We start from the raw sequence: 14103 nt of genomic DNA on the forward strand, positions 1-14103 counted from the left end.
AATACACACAGTGCACACACACCGTATACAGCCAATACACACAGTGCACACACACACCGTATACAACCAATACACACACACACCGTATACAACCAATACACACAGTGCACACACACACCGTATACAACCAATACACACACACACCGTATACAGACAATACACACAGTGCACACACACCGTATACAGCCAAAACGCACAGTGCACACACACACCGTATACAACCAATACACACAGGGCACACACACACCGTCTACAACCAATACACACAGTGCACACACACACCATAAACAGACAATACACACAGTGCACACACACACCGTATACAGCCAATACACACAGTACACACACACACCGTATACAACCAATACACACAGTGCACACACACCGTAAACAGACAATACACACAGTGCACACACACACCGTATACAGACAATACACACACACACCATATACAGCCAATACACACAGTGCACACACACACCGTATACAGCCAATACACACAGTGCACACACACACACCGTATACAGACAATACACACACACCGTATACAGACAATACACACACACCGTATACAGACAATACACACAGTGCACACACACACCGTATACAGACAATACACACACACACCGTATACAGACAATACACACAGTGCACACACACACCGTATACAACCAATACACACACACACCGTATACAGACAATACACACAGTGCACACACACCGTATACAGCCAAAACGCACAGTGCACACACACACCGTATACAACCAATACACACAGTGCACACACACACCGTATACAGACAATACACACACACACCGTATACAGACAATACACACAGTGCACACACACACCGTATACAACCAATACACACACACACCGTATACAGACAATACACACAGTGCACACACACTGTATACAGCCAAAACGCACAGTGCACACACACACCGTATACAGCCAATACACACAGTGCACACACACACCGTATACAACCAATACACACACACACCGTATACAGACAATACACACAGTGCACACACACCGTATACAGCCAATACACACAGTGCACACACACACCGTATACAACCAATACACACACACACCGTATACAACCAATACACACAGTGCACACACACACCGTATACAACCAATACACACACACACCGTATACAGACAATACACACAGTGCACACACACCGTATACAGCCAAAACGCACAGTGCACACACACACCGTATACAACCAATACACACAGGGCACACACACACCGTCTACAACCAATACACACAGTGCACACACACACACCATAAACAGACAATACACACAGTGCACACACACACCGTATACAGCCAATACACACAGTACACACACACACCGTATACAACCAATACACACAGTGCACACACACCGTAAACAGACAATACACACAGTGCACACACACACCGTATACAGACAATACACACACACACCATATACAGCCAATACACACAGTGCACACACACACCGTATACAGCCAATACACACAGTGCACACACACACCGTATACAGCCAATACACACATTGCACACACACACCGTATACAGCCAATACACACAGTGCACACACACACACACACCGTATACAGACAATACACACACACCGTATACAGACAATACACACACACCGTATACAGACAATACACACAGTGCACACACACCGTATACAGACAATACACACAGTGCACACACACCATATACAGCCAATACACACAGTGCACACACACACCGTATATATACAATACACACAGTACACACACACACCGTATAAAGCCAATACACACAGTGCACACACACCGTATACAGACAATACACACACACACCATATACAGCCAATACACACAGTGCACACACACACCGTATACAGCCAATACACACAGTGCAAACACACACCGTATACAGCCAATACACAGTGCACACACACCGTATACAGACAATACACAGTGCACACACACACCGTATACAGACAATACACACAGTGCACACACACCGTATACAGACAATACACACAGTGCACACACACACCGTATACAGCCAATACACACAGTGCACACACACACCGTATACAGCCAATACACACAGTGCACACACACACACCGTATATATACAATACACACAGTGCACACACACCGTATACAGCCAATACACACAGTGCACACACACACCGTATACAGCCAATACACACAGTGCACACACACCGTATACAGCCAATACACACAGTGCACACACACACCGTATACAGCCAATACACACAGTGCACACACACACCGTATACAGCCAATACACACAGTGCACACACACACACCATATATAGACAATACGCACAGTGCACACACACACCATATATAGACAATACACACAGTGCACACACACCGTATACAGACAATACACACAGTGCACACACACACCGTATACAGCCAATACACACAGTGCACACACACCGTATATATACAATACACACAGTGCACACACACCGTATACAGCCAATACACACAGTGCACACACACACCGTATACAGCCAATACACACAGTGCACACACACCGTATATATACAATACACACAGTGCACACACACCGTATACAGACAATACACACAGTGCACACACACCGTATACAGCCAGTACACACAGTGCACACACACACACTGTATACAGACAATACACACAGTGCACACACACACTGTATACAGACAATACACACAGTGCACACACACCGTATACAGCCAGTACACACAGTGCACACACACACTGTATACAGACAATACACACAGTGCACACACACTGTATACAGACAATACACACAGTGCACACACACACACCGTATACAGCCAATACACACAGTGCACACACACCGTATATATACAATACACACAGTGCACACACACCGTATACAGACAATACACACAGTGCACACACACCGTATACAGCCAGTACACACAGTGCACACACACACTGTATACAGACAATACACACAGTGCACACACACACCGTATACAGCCAGTACACACAGTGCACACACACACTGTATACAGACAATACACACAGTGCACACACACACTGTATACAGACAATACACACAGTGCACACACACACCGTATACAACCAATACACACACACACCGTATACAGCCAATACACACAGTGCACACACACCGTATATATACAATACACACAGTGCACACACACACCGTATACAGACAATACACAGTGCACACACACCGTATACAGCCAGTACACACAGTGCACACACACACTGTATACAGACAATACACACAGTGCACACACACACTGTATACAGACAATACACACAGTGCACACACACACCGTATACAACCAATACACACACACACCGTATACAGCCAATACACACAGTGCACACACACCGTATATATACAATACACACAGTGCACACACACACCGTATACAGACAATACACACAGTGCACACACACCGTATACAGCCAGTACACACAGTGCACACACACACTGTATACAGACAATACACACAGTGCACACACACACTGTATACAGACAATACACACAGTGCACACACACACTGTATACAGACAATACACACACACACCGTATACAGCCAATACACACAGTGCACACACACCGTATACAGACAATACACACAGTGCACACACACCGTATACAGCCAGTACACACAGTGCACACACACACTGTATACAGACAATACACACAGTGCACACACACTGTATACAGACAATACACACAGTGCACACACACACTGTATACAGACAATACACACAGTGCACACACACACCGTATATATACAATACACACAGTGCACACACACACCGTATACCGTGTACTAAAGCGCGGTATGCTAGTTTTAGATCCTAGCTCTACAGGCTGATTACTTGCACCTGGCTGGTTCTGCATATATCCAGGGTTGGCTAGTTTCCCAATTCCCACTAGCGTTCGGATGGCAGCCCCCTTCCTCCCTTAAGCCCCGCCCACTGCCACGCCTCTGCCTTCAGCTCCGCCTATGTCTGCATGCGTCCTGCGTACCCTATCTTTAACATTGCGTACACCGGCCATGCGGATATATGTGGATGCCTCCGCATGCGTCGTTTTGACGCTGCGCTGACCGCAACAAAATGCAACATGTTGCGTTTGACGCAGGTCACCGCAGCGACAAAATGACGCATGCAGAGGCATCCATATATATCCGCATGGTTTATGTCAGATTTATGTCTGAGTTTGCTTTGTGCAACTTGTAGAAAGCAATAAAAACTGCACGTGTCTGGACCCAAACTGCATTCCCGTGTGAATGTTCCCTAAGTCCTAATGCCTACCAGAGAGAATGAGTCCCCAGAACAGATACACACAGAGACCACGCATACCGTGTCCACAGCAAACACTTATAACAGACAGTGGGTGCAGAAAGTATTCAGACCCCTTTACATGTTTCGCTCTTTGTTTCATTGCAGCCATTTGGTAAATTCAATAAAGTTCATTTTGTTTCTCATCAATGTACACTCTGCACCCCATCTTCACTGAAAAAAACAGAAATGTAGAAATTTTTGCAAATTTATTAAAAAAGAAAAACTGAAATATCCCATGGCCATAAGTCTTCAGACCCTTTGCTCAGACCCTCATATGTAAGTCCCATGCTGTCCATTTCCTTGTGATCCTCCTTGAGATGGTTCTACTCCTTCATTGGAGTCCAGCTGTGTGTGATTACACTGATAGGACTTGATTTACACACCTGTCTATATAAGACCTCACAGCTCACAGTGCATGTCAGACCAAATGAGAATCATGAGGTCAAAGGAACTGGCCAAGGAGCTCAGAGACAGAATTGTGGCACGGCACAGATCTGGCCAAGGTTACAACAGAATGTCTGCAGGACTCAAGGTTCCTAAGAGCACAGTGGCCTCCATAATCATTACATGGAAGAAGTTTGGGATCACCAGAAGTCTTCCTAGACCTGGCCGTCCAGCCAAACTGAGCAATCGTGGGAGAAGAGCCTTGGTGAGAGAGGTAAAGAAGAACCCCAAGATCACTGTGGCTGAGCTCCAGAGATGCAGTAGGGAGAAAGTTCCACAAAGTCTCCTATCACTGCAGCCCTCCACCAGTCAGGCCTTTATGGCAGAGTGGCCCGACGGAAGCCTCTCCTCAGTGCAAGACATATGAAAGCCGCATAGAGTTTGCTAAAAACACATGAAGGACTCCCAGACTATGAGGAATAAGATTCTCTGGTCTGATGAGATGAAGATAGACCTTTTCAGTGATAATTCTAAGTGGTATGTGTGGAGAAAACCAGGCACTGCTCATCACCTGCCCAACACAATCCCAACAGTGAAGCATGGTGGAGGCAGCATCATGCTATGGGGGTGTTTTTCAGCAGAAGGAACACATTCGGAAGAAGCAAGAACGCGAAACGTGCGTTAGGGGGTTCCTACATGTGGCCCTTCAGTCTGACTCGGTGGTATGTTACCCTAAGAGTTATATGCATCTTTTTGCTATGAGGATTGCCTTGCACCAATATAATACTAGTATATTGCACTTTGCACTTTAAATAACTTTCCTCTTTTTTTATGCATTTTTGCAGTGAGTATGATATAGATTTAAAGGAGATATATATATATATATATATATATATATATATATATATATATATATATATATATATATATATATATATATATATATATATGTACTGGATATTGCTCGGCATAATCTGCAAAAAGGCATATCAGGAATTATAGAAATGATTGCAGCAGGACATATGGATTAAATCACCAATAGGATGTAATTCCTTCTGTCCCACTAGAGGGCACTGTAATAATGAAAGAATATGAAAAATCATTATATATATATATATATATATATATATATATATATATATATATATATATATACATACACATTTCTGTATTAATTTTGTATGAATAAACTGTGGACATTTGTGACTGCAATTCTTGAGAACATTATGGTGAGTATAGTTCCATAGTCCAATATAATGAGGCCGGTGTTTTTGTGAGAATAATCATATAATCATGTATTTTTGTATTTTTAAAGAACTATCTAATAGTTGTACCACTTCTTACTGGAAGGTATCATGTATTGTCTAATCATGGACTACTTACAATCTGTGTTTTGTTAATTATTGTGTTTAATGAAAAATTGTTGATTTTATTAAGAAGTTCTTCAAACTTTTTTGATAGGATTATTTAATCGCTGATTTAGGAGAATTTGTATTTTGTGCCCAAAACTATCGGATATATACTGTACACATCATACACAATGTACACATACTGTACACACAGTGCACATACGGACAGTATAATAATACCGTACACATCATACACACTGTACACTTATACCATACACTGTAAACACATACCGAACACACATACCACACACACCGTGCACATCATACACACTGTACACACACCGGACACATCATACACACTGTACACACATACCATACACTGTAAACATACCGTACACACATACCACACACACCGGACACATCATACACACTGTACACACACACCGGACACATCATACACACTGTACACACATGCCGTACACTGTAAACATACCGTACACACATACCACACACACACACACCGGACACATCATACACACTGTACACACATACCGTACACTGTAAACATACCGTACACACATACCACACACACCGGACACATCATACACACTGTACACACATACCGTACACTGTAAACATACCGTACACACCGGACACATCATACACACTGTACACACATACCATACACTGTAAACATACCGTACACACATACCACACACACCGGACACATCATACACACTGTACACACACACCGGACACATCATACACACTGTACACACATACCGTACACTGTAAACATACCGTACACACATACCACACACACCGGACACATCATACACACTGTACACACACACCGGACACATCATACACACATGCCGTACACTGTAAACATACCGTACACACATACCACACACACCGGACACATCATACACACTGTACACACATACCGTACACTGTAAACATACCGTACACACATACCACACACACCGGACACATCATACACACTGTACACACATACCATACACTGTAAACATACCGTACACACATACCACACACACCGGACACATCATACACACTGTACACACACACCGGACACATCATACACACTGTACACACATACCGTACACTGTAAACATACCGTACACACATACCACACACACCGGACACATCATACACACTGTACACACACACCGGACACATCATACACACTGTACACACATACCGTACACTGTAAACATACCGTACACACATACCACACACACCGGACACATCATACACACTGTACACACACACCGGACACATCATACACACTGTACACACATACTGTACACTGTAAACATACTGTACACACATACCACACACACCGGACACATACACACTGTACACACACACCGGACACATCATACACACTGTACACACATACCGTACACTGTAAACATACCGTACACACATACCACACACACACCGTGCACATCATACACACTGTACACACACACACCGGACACATCATACACACTGTACACACACACCGGACACATCATACACACTGTACACACACACCGGACACATCATACACACTGTACACACATACCGTACACTGTAAACATACCATACACACATACCGCACACACACCGTACACATCATACACACTGTACACACACACCGGACACATCATACACACTGTACACACACACCGGACACATCATACACACTGTACACACACACCGGACACATCATACACACTGTACACACACACCGGACACATCATACACACTGTACACACACACCGGACACATCATACACACTGTACACACACACCGGACACATCATACACACTGTACACACACACCGGACACATCATACACACTGTACACACACACCGGACACATCATACACACTGTACACACACAGATTATACACATAGGTTACAAGTTGGCTGCGCTGCCACCTACCACCAGTTTGCTGGACACAGAGCTCCATAACATTTTTGTCTGCGAGGCTTCGTCCAGCGCTTGTCTGATAAATGTCTGTAATCTCCCAAATGCAGCGATGGAGTCTACGAGAGTCGTGTTCTGTACAAGAGAAACCCGATAATAATAGGCCGGTGCAGCCAGTGTGGGGTAATGTGACCTGCTGCACCAGGAATAACCTGCAGGGGGGGCTGTCGTCATTCCCCCAGTCCTGGTCCCTGTGCAATATATCTGTATTTCCTGCTACTGGTGGGACTTTGGTTCTGTGTTTCAGGATTTGGGACTGACCGGGTGACCTGATATCAGCATTATAATCTGTGCCCGCATCCTCCACCATTTGCAGCAGCTCCAGAGTCATCATTAATAAGTAGAGGTCCCATAATTGGCACGGGGGCTCGGCCGCTCTCTGCCGCTTTCTCGCTTCCCTTTTTTTATTTCTGGCCTGATAAAGGATCATCCCCCAGGCAGCACTGATAATGTGATAAATTGCAGAGGGAAACCCCCCAGAAGGTATAATGACCGGCACACTGCTAATAATCTGCATGCACTGCTGAGTGACGACATGCTTTATACTCTACTCACATCCAGAGCTGCAGTCACAAATCATTTCCAGCGATGAGTCAGGCTGCAGGAGTCACAGCATTGTGACATGCACACCCAGAGCAGCATTCATAATTCTGCTGATTTCCTATTGATGACCGGACTACAAGCGCTTACGTCGCCCCACTGCCCGATATTGTGTCTGCATTATAATACATGCCCTTCTCTGGTGACATCCAGAGCTGCAAACACAATCCTCATCATGCCACTCTGAAGGATCCAAAGGCAGATGTGAGGCAGGCAGTAAGGTTTAGGAGTGACTAGAGTATGAGGGATAATGTAGCTCAGGAAAGAAAAGGCAGATTCTAGGCCTTGGTAGCTCAGCACTGACAGGGCATTAACAAAGTTGTGTTTGCAGCTTTGGGTGCGACTAGAGTATAAAAATGCTGTAACTAACATTGAGGGGCAGACGTGACATCCAGCAGCCTGAGAGCTAACAGCATATTGATACATAGTGAATGCAGCTCTGGATGTGAATAGAGTAGAGGATTTGGCAGCTCTGGATGTGATTAGAGTAGAGCATTTGGCAGCTCTGGATGTGATTAGAGTAGAGCATTTGGCAGCTCTGGATGTGATTGGAGTAGAGGATGTGGCAGCTCTGTATGTGATTGGAGTAGAGGATTTGGCAGCTCTAGATGGGATTGGAGTAGAGGATGTGGCAGCTCTGTATGTGATTGGAGTAGAGGATTTGGCAGCTCTAGGTGTGATTGGAGTAGAGGATGTGGCAGCTCTGTATGTGATTGGAGTAGAGGATTTGGCAGCTCTAGGTGTGATTGGAGTAGAGGATGTGGCAGCTCTGGATGTGATTGGAGTAGAGGATTTGGCAGCTCTAGGTGTGATTGGAGTAGAGGATGTGGCAGCTCTGTATGTGATTGGAGTAGAGGATTTGGCAGCTCTAGGTGTGATTGGAGTAGAGGATGTGGCAGCTCTGTATGTGATTGGAGTAGAGGATTTGGCAGCTCTAGATGGGATTGGAGTAGAGGATGTGGCAGCTCTGTATGTGATTGGAGTAGAGGATTTGGCAGCTCTAGGTGTGATTGGAGTAGAGGATGTGGCAGCTCTGGATGTGATTGGAGTAGAGGATTTGGCAGCTCTAGGTGTGATTGGAGCAGAGGATGTGGCAGCTCTGTATGTGATTGGAGTAGAGGATTTGGCAGCTCTAGGTGTGATTGGAGTAGAGGATGTGGCAGCTCTGGATGTGATTGGAGTAGAGGATGTGGCAGCTCTGTATGTGATTGGAGTAGAGGATGTGGCAGCTCTGGATGTGATTGGAGTAGAGGATTTGGCAGCTCTAGGTGTGATTGGAGCAGAGGATGTGGCAGCTCTGTATGTGATTGGAGTAGAGGATTTGGCAGCTCTAGGTGTGATTGGAGTAGAGGATGTGGCAGCTCTGGATGTGATTGGAGTAGAGGATGTGGCAGCTCTATGTGATTGGAGTAGAGGATGTGGCAGCTCTGGATGTGATTGGAGTAGAGGATGTGGCAGCTCTGGATGGGATTGGAGTAGACAATTTGGCAGCTCTGGATGTGATTGGAGTAGACGATTTGGCAGCTCTGGATGTGATTGGAGTAGAGAATGTGGCAGCTCTGGATGTGATTGGAGTAGAGGATTTGATGCAGCTGAGCTCCTATCTCTACATAAGGTGCTGTACCTTTAAGAGTGCTCCGTTCAGCCGGGACAGTAGTAGTGAATATTGCTGCACGTGATTTGTGAATGGCTGGATGCAGACCCTCTGCAGCATCAGGTGGACGGGGGTCTCCGACTCCTCCCCGATCAGCTGCAGGAGCAGCTTCTTATTTCCCTTCCAGTAGCTGCTGCAGGAAACACAAAAACGGGGTCACCGGTGTCACGATAATATGAATATGCCATGTTTTGAGTAACTACCTAAAAGGTCCATGGCTTTTCAGACACACGCTGTGGGTTTTCCGACCCCTCTTCACTCTGCATAGAAAGCTCTGCTCTCTTAGGCTACTTTCACACTTGCGTCGGTATGGGTCCATCACTATGCGTCGGGCCGACGTACCGACGCACGTAGTGAAATTTATGCACGACGTGGGCAGCGGATGCAGTGTTTCAACGCATCCGCTGCCCAGTCTAAAGTCCGAGGATGATGGGGCGGAGTTTCGGCCGCGCATGCACGGTAGAAAATGGTGGACGCCACGTACGAAAAAACGTTCACTACGTTTTTTCACTACGACGGTCCGCCAAATACCGACGCATCCAGCACACGATGGACGTGTGGCCATATGTCGCGATCCGTCAGCAATACAAGTCAATGGGAAAAAAATGCATCCTGTGGGCACATTTGCAGGATAAGTTTTTTTCCCAAAACGACGGATTGCGACGTACGTCACACGATGCAAGTGTGAAAGAGGCCTTAGCCTGCAGGCAACTCCCTCCCCCCTGCTATATGGCTGTAATGTGAGACCAGCGTGCCAGCTCCACTGAGGAATTTTTATGGCTTTGTGCTGCGAAAGCCAGTCTCTCCCTAAACCCTTCATCCCCCCTCCCGCCTAATACTAGCTATAACTGGTATAGCATTTTCCAAACCGCATGGGACTCTATTGTTCTTGAAAAGTTATGTATACGGGCACCGATTAGGGATGGCGAGATAAAAGTTGTATATTCCGGATGTCCAACGAGAAATCTATAACTCACTGAAATCGCTAGGATCTAAGCCAACGAAATGCAAGGAATGGATTTCTCCGTAAGCGGGTCACATACCTACGCCCTGTTTATACTTAAACGAACCCCCCTGATGTGGTGAGCATCATGATCATTGTGTTGTTCTTCTACGAGGTTCATACAGCGAGTTATGTATAGAAATGGTTTGTCATAACTCTAAGAAAGGGGAGTATTCAGCCTCTGAGTGAGGTCACCACAGGGGGAGTGCCTTGGTTTTGGGCATGGAGATAACTGAGTGAGACCTCAGTCTTCACTAGTCTTTAGTCTTTTGTCCCAGGTCTAGATGCGAGACAGATGTGTGATGCATCTAGATGTGTGCCCATCCCCCACAGCACATGGTCAGCCATGAGATGAAATTATATGAACGAACTGTAAGTGCTTTTCAACTTTAACCCCATTTTATTTGTAATTGTACTGTACATACGATACTTGTCTTCTTTATAATATCTTTTTATACTTCTGTAAACACTGCCTACCTTTTTGGAGTAAAATATATAAAATTACTAGTTTTGTTTCTCCTTGCTCTATAACGTACTGTCACTTCCTCTGAAGTGAATTATGCTACTAATCTGGGTTGGCTCCGGACCCGATATTATTTATGAAATTGGAGCTGGTGGCAGCGGATTTATCCTGTGCATTTGGGAGACTTTGTAGCGACAGACGGCATTGATACTGTTCCCGCCTGAGTGGGAGTAGTTATATCACCCTCGCTGCAGTGTGCCCATTAGCCAGTACAAAGTAAGGCAGCCTTTCTGGCAAATAATTACCCTAGGTGCAGTACCCTGTCTGACCTGAGGGTAAGGGGGGCGCCAGAGAACTGCAGGTTCCAAACCAGAACTGGGAAGAGGGATATAGATAAATCCCCTTCAGAAAGGAACCAGGGGCAACAAAACAACCCCAGTTCATGACAAATTGGTGTGAGCGGTGGGGAAGATAAGGGTATCCTCCCCATGAACCGTGACAACCGGAAATTGCAGCTTTACAGAGGGGGCCACAGCCTTACAGCTTTAAAGAGGGAGCCGCAGCCACCCAGTTCTCCACCAGCCCTACATGGAAAACCGGAGAGAAAATAGGGACAGGGCACCACCCGCGCACCTGAGCTTCATCATGGTCACCCTGCCCAGCTCCCAGTGAGGAGGAGTAAACCTGGGTTAGGTTATAAAGAATAGCCCAAGCTGTGAACATCTCACAGAGCACTGATCAATCCATCATCCAAACATGGAAGGAGTATGGACCAGCTGCAGACCGACAAGACACGGCGCCCACCTAACCTGACATCCCAAGTGAGGAGTCCACTAATGAGAGGAGGAGCCGGGAGGCCGATGGTCACTGAGGCGCTGCAGAGATCGTCTTCCATCTTCCCATGCTCCATATTTATTGGGAAATGCTCATATTTGGGCAGCGGCGTCCTCTGTCTCTGACCCTTTTCTTACCTCGATTGTTTGGCCGATTTTTCAAATCCTTTCAGCACCAGAAAATTTGTAAAGGCGGCAACATATCTGCAGGAAAGAAAGAGGAGAAAGGTCTGCAACTTTATAGTAGAGCGTCTCCATTCCTCATCATTACTCGCTCTGCTGATGGTTTGTTACAATGTATCAGTCCGGAGTCCCAGATCTTCCCAGAGGATGATCTAGACTACATACATTGTAACAAACCCTCAGCGGTGTTAAATACAAAGATGTCACTTCATCCTCTGTATAAGGACTGTTCACTCATGATAACACTCTGCCCTGAATGATCTGCGGACTCCGGATTTAGCCACTGCTGACAGTCACCATGTGATCCCGCGCTGTCATTGTGGAGCCGTCTGCAGCGAGCGCCGAGTCAGCAGCGCTATATATAGTGAAGGGGGCGAAAGGCGTCCAGAGCCAAAGAGCAGAACCACACACTGTATCTACTGGTAGTATGTGTGATACAGTCTGCTGAGCTGTGTATCTAATCCTATCCTGTGTGATACTGTCTGCTGAGCTGTGTATCTAATCCTCTCCTGTGTGATACTGTCTGCTGAGCCGTGTATCTAATCCTCTCCTGTGTGATACTGTCTGCTGAGCCGTGTATCTAATCCTCTCCTGTGTGATACTGTCTGCTGAGCTGTGTATCTAATCCTATCCTGTGTGATACTGTCTGCTGAGCTGTGTATCTAATCCTCTCCTGTGTGATACAGTCTGCTGAGCTGTGTATCTAATCCTCTCCTGTGTGATACTGTCTGCTGAGCCGTGTATCTAATCCTCTCCTGTGTGATACTGTCGGCTGAGCCGTGTATCTAATCCTATCCTGTGTGATACAGTCTGCTGAGCTGTGTATCTAATCCTCTCCTGTGTGATACTGACTGCTGAGCTGTATCTAATCCTATCATGCGTGATACTGTCTGCTGAGCCGTGTATCTAATCCCATCCTGTGTGATACTGACTGCTGAGCCATGTACCTAATCCCATCCTGTGTGATACTGACTGCTGAGCCGTGTATCTAATCCCATCCTGTGTGATACTGACTGCTGAGCTGTGTATCTAATCCTATCCTGTGTGATACTGACTGCTGATCTATGTATCTAATCCTATCCTGTGTGATACTGCTGTGTATCTAATCCTGCCCTGTGTGATGCTGACTGCTGTGTATCTAATCCTATCCTGTGTGATACTGACTGCTGAGCCGTGTATCTAATCCTATCCTGTGTGATACTGTCTGCTGAGCTGTGTATCTAATCCTCTCCTGTGTGATACTGACTGCTGAGCT

The 14103-nt window shown here is 45.8% G+C and overlaps 1 protein-coding gene across 7 annotated transcripts in view; it reads right to left on the reverse strand.

The window, feature by feature from the left end:
• ALS2CL (ALS2 C-terminal like) overlaps positions 1-14103 on the reverse strand; it is a 152991-nt gene that overhangs the window by 82796 nt on the left and 56092 nt on the right. For all 7 annotated transcript variants that reach the window (XM_077267857.1, XM_077267858.1, XM_077267853.1 and 4 more), the window contains exons 5-7: positions 12804-12869; positions 10337-10499; positions 8068-8187 (exon numbers count right to left, since the gene is read on the reverse strand). In XM_077267857.1, coding sequence (XP_077123972.1) covers positions 8068-8187; positions 10337-10499; positions 12804-12869 — 349 coding nt within the window. The remainder of the gene's footprint in view (positions 1-8067; positions 8188-10336; positions 10500-12803; positions 12870-14103) is intronic.

This window comes from Ranitomeya variabilis, chromosome 6, assembly GCF_051348905.1.
Source record: "Ranitomeya variabilis isolate aRanVar5 chromosome 6, aRanVar5.hap1, whole genome shotgun sequence".
Lineage (NCBI taxonomy): Eukaryota > Metazoa > Chordata > Amphibia > Anura > Dendrobatidae > Ranitomeya > Ranitomeya variabilis.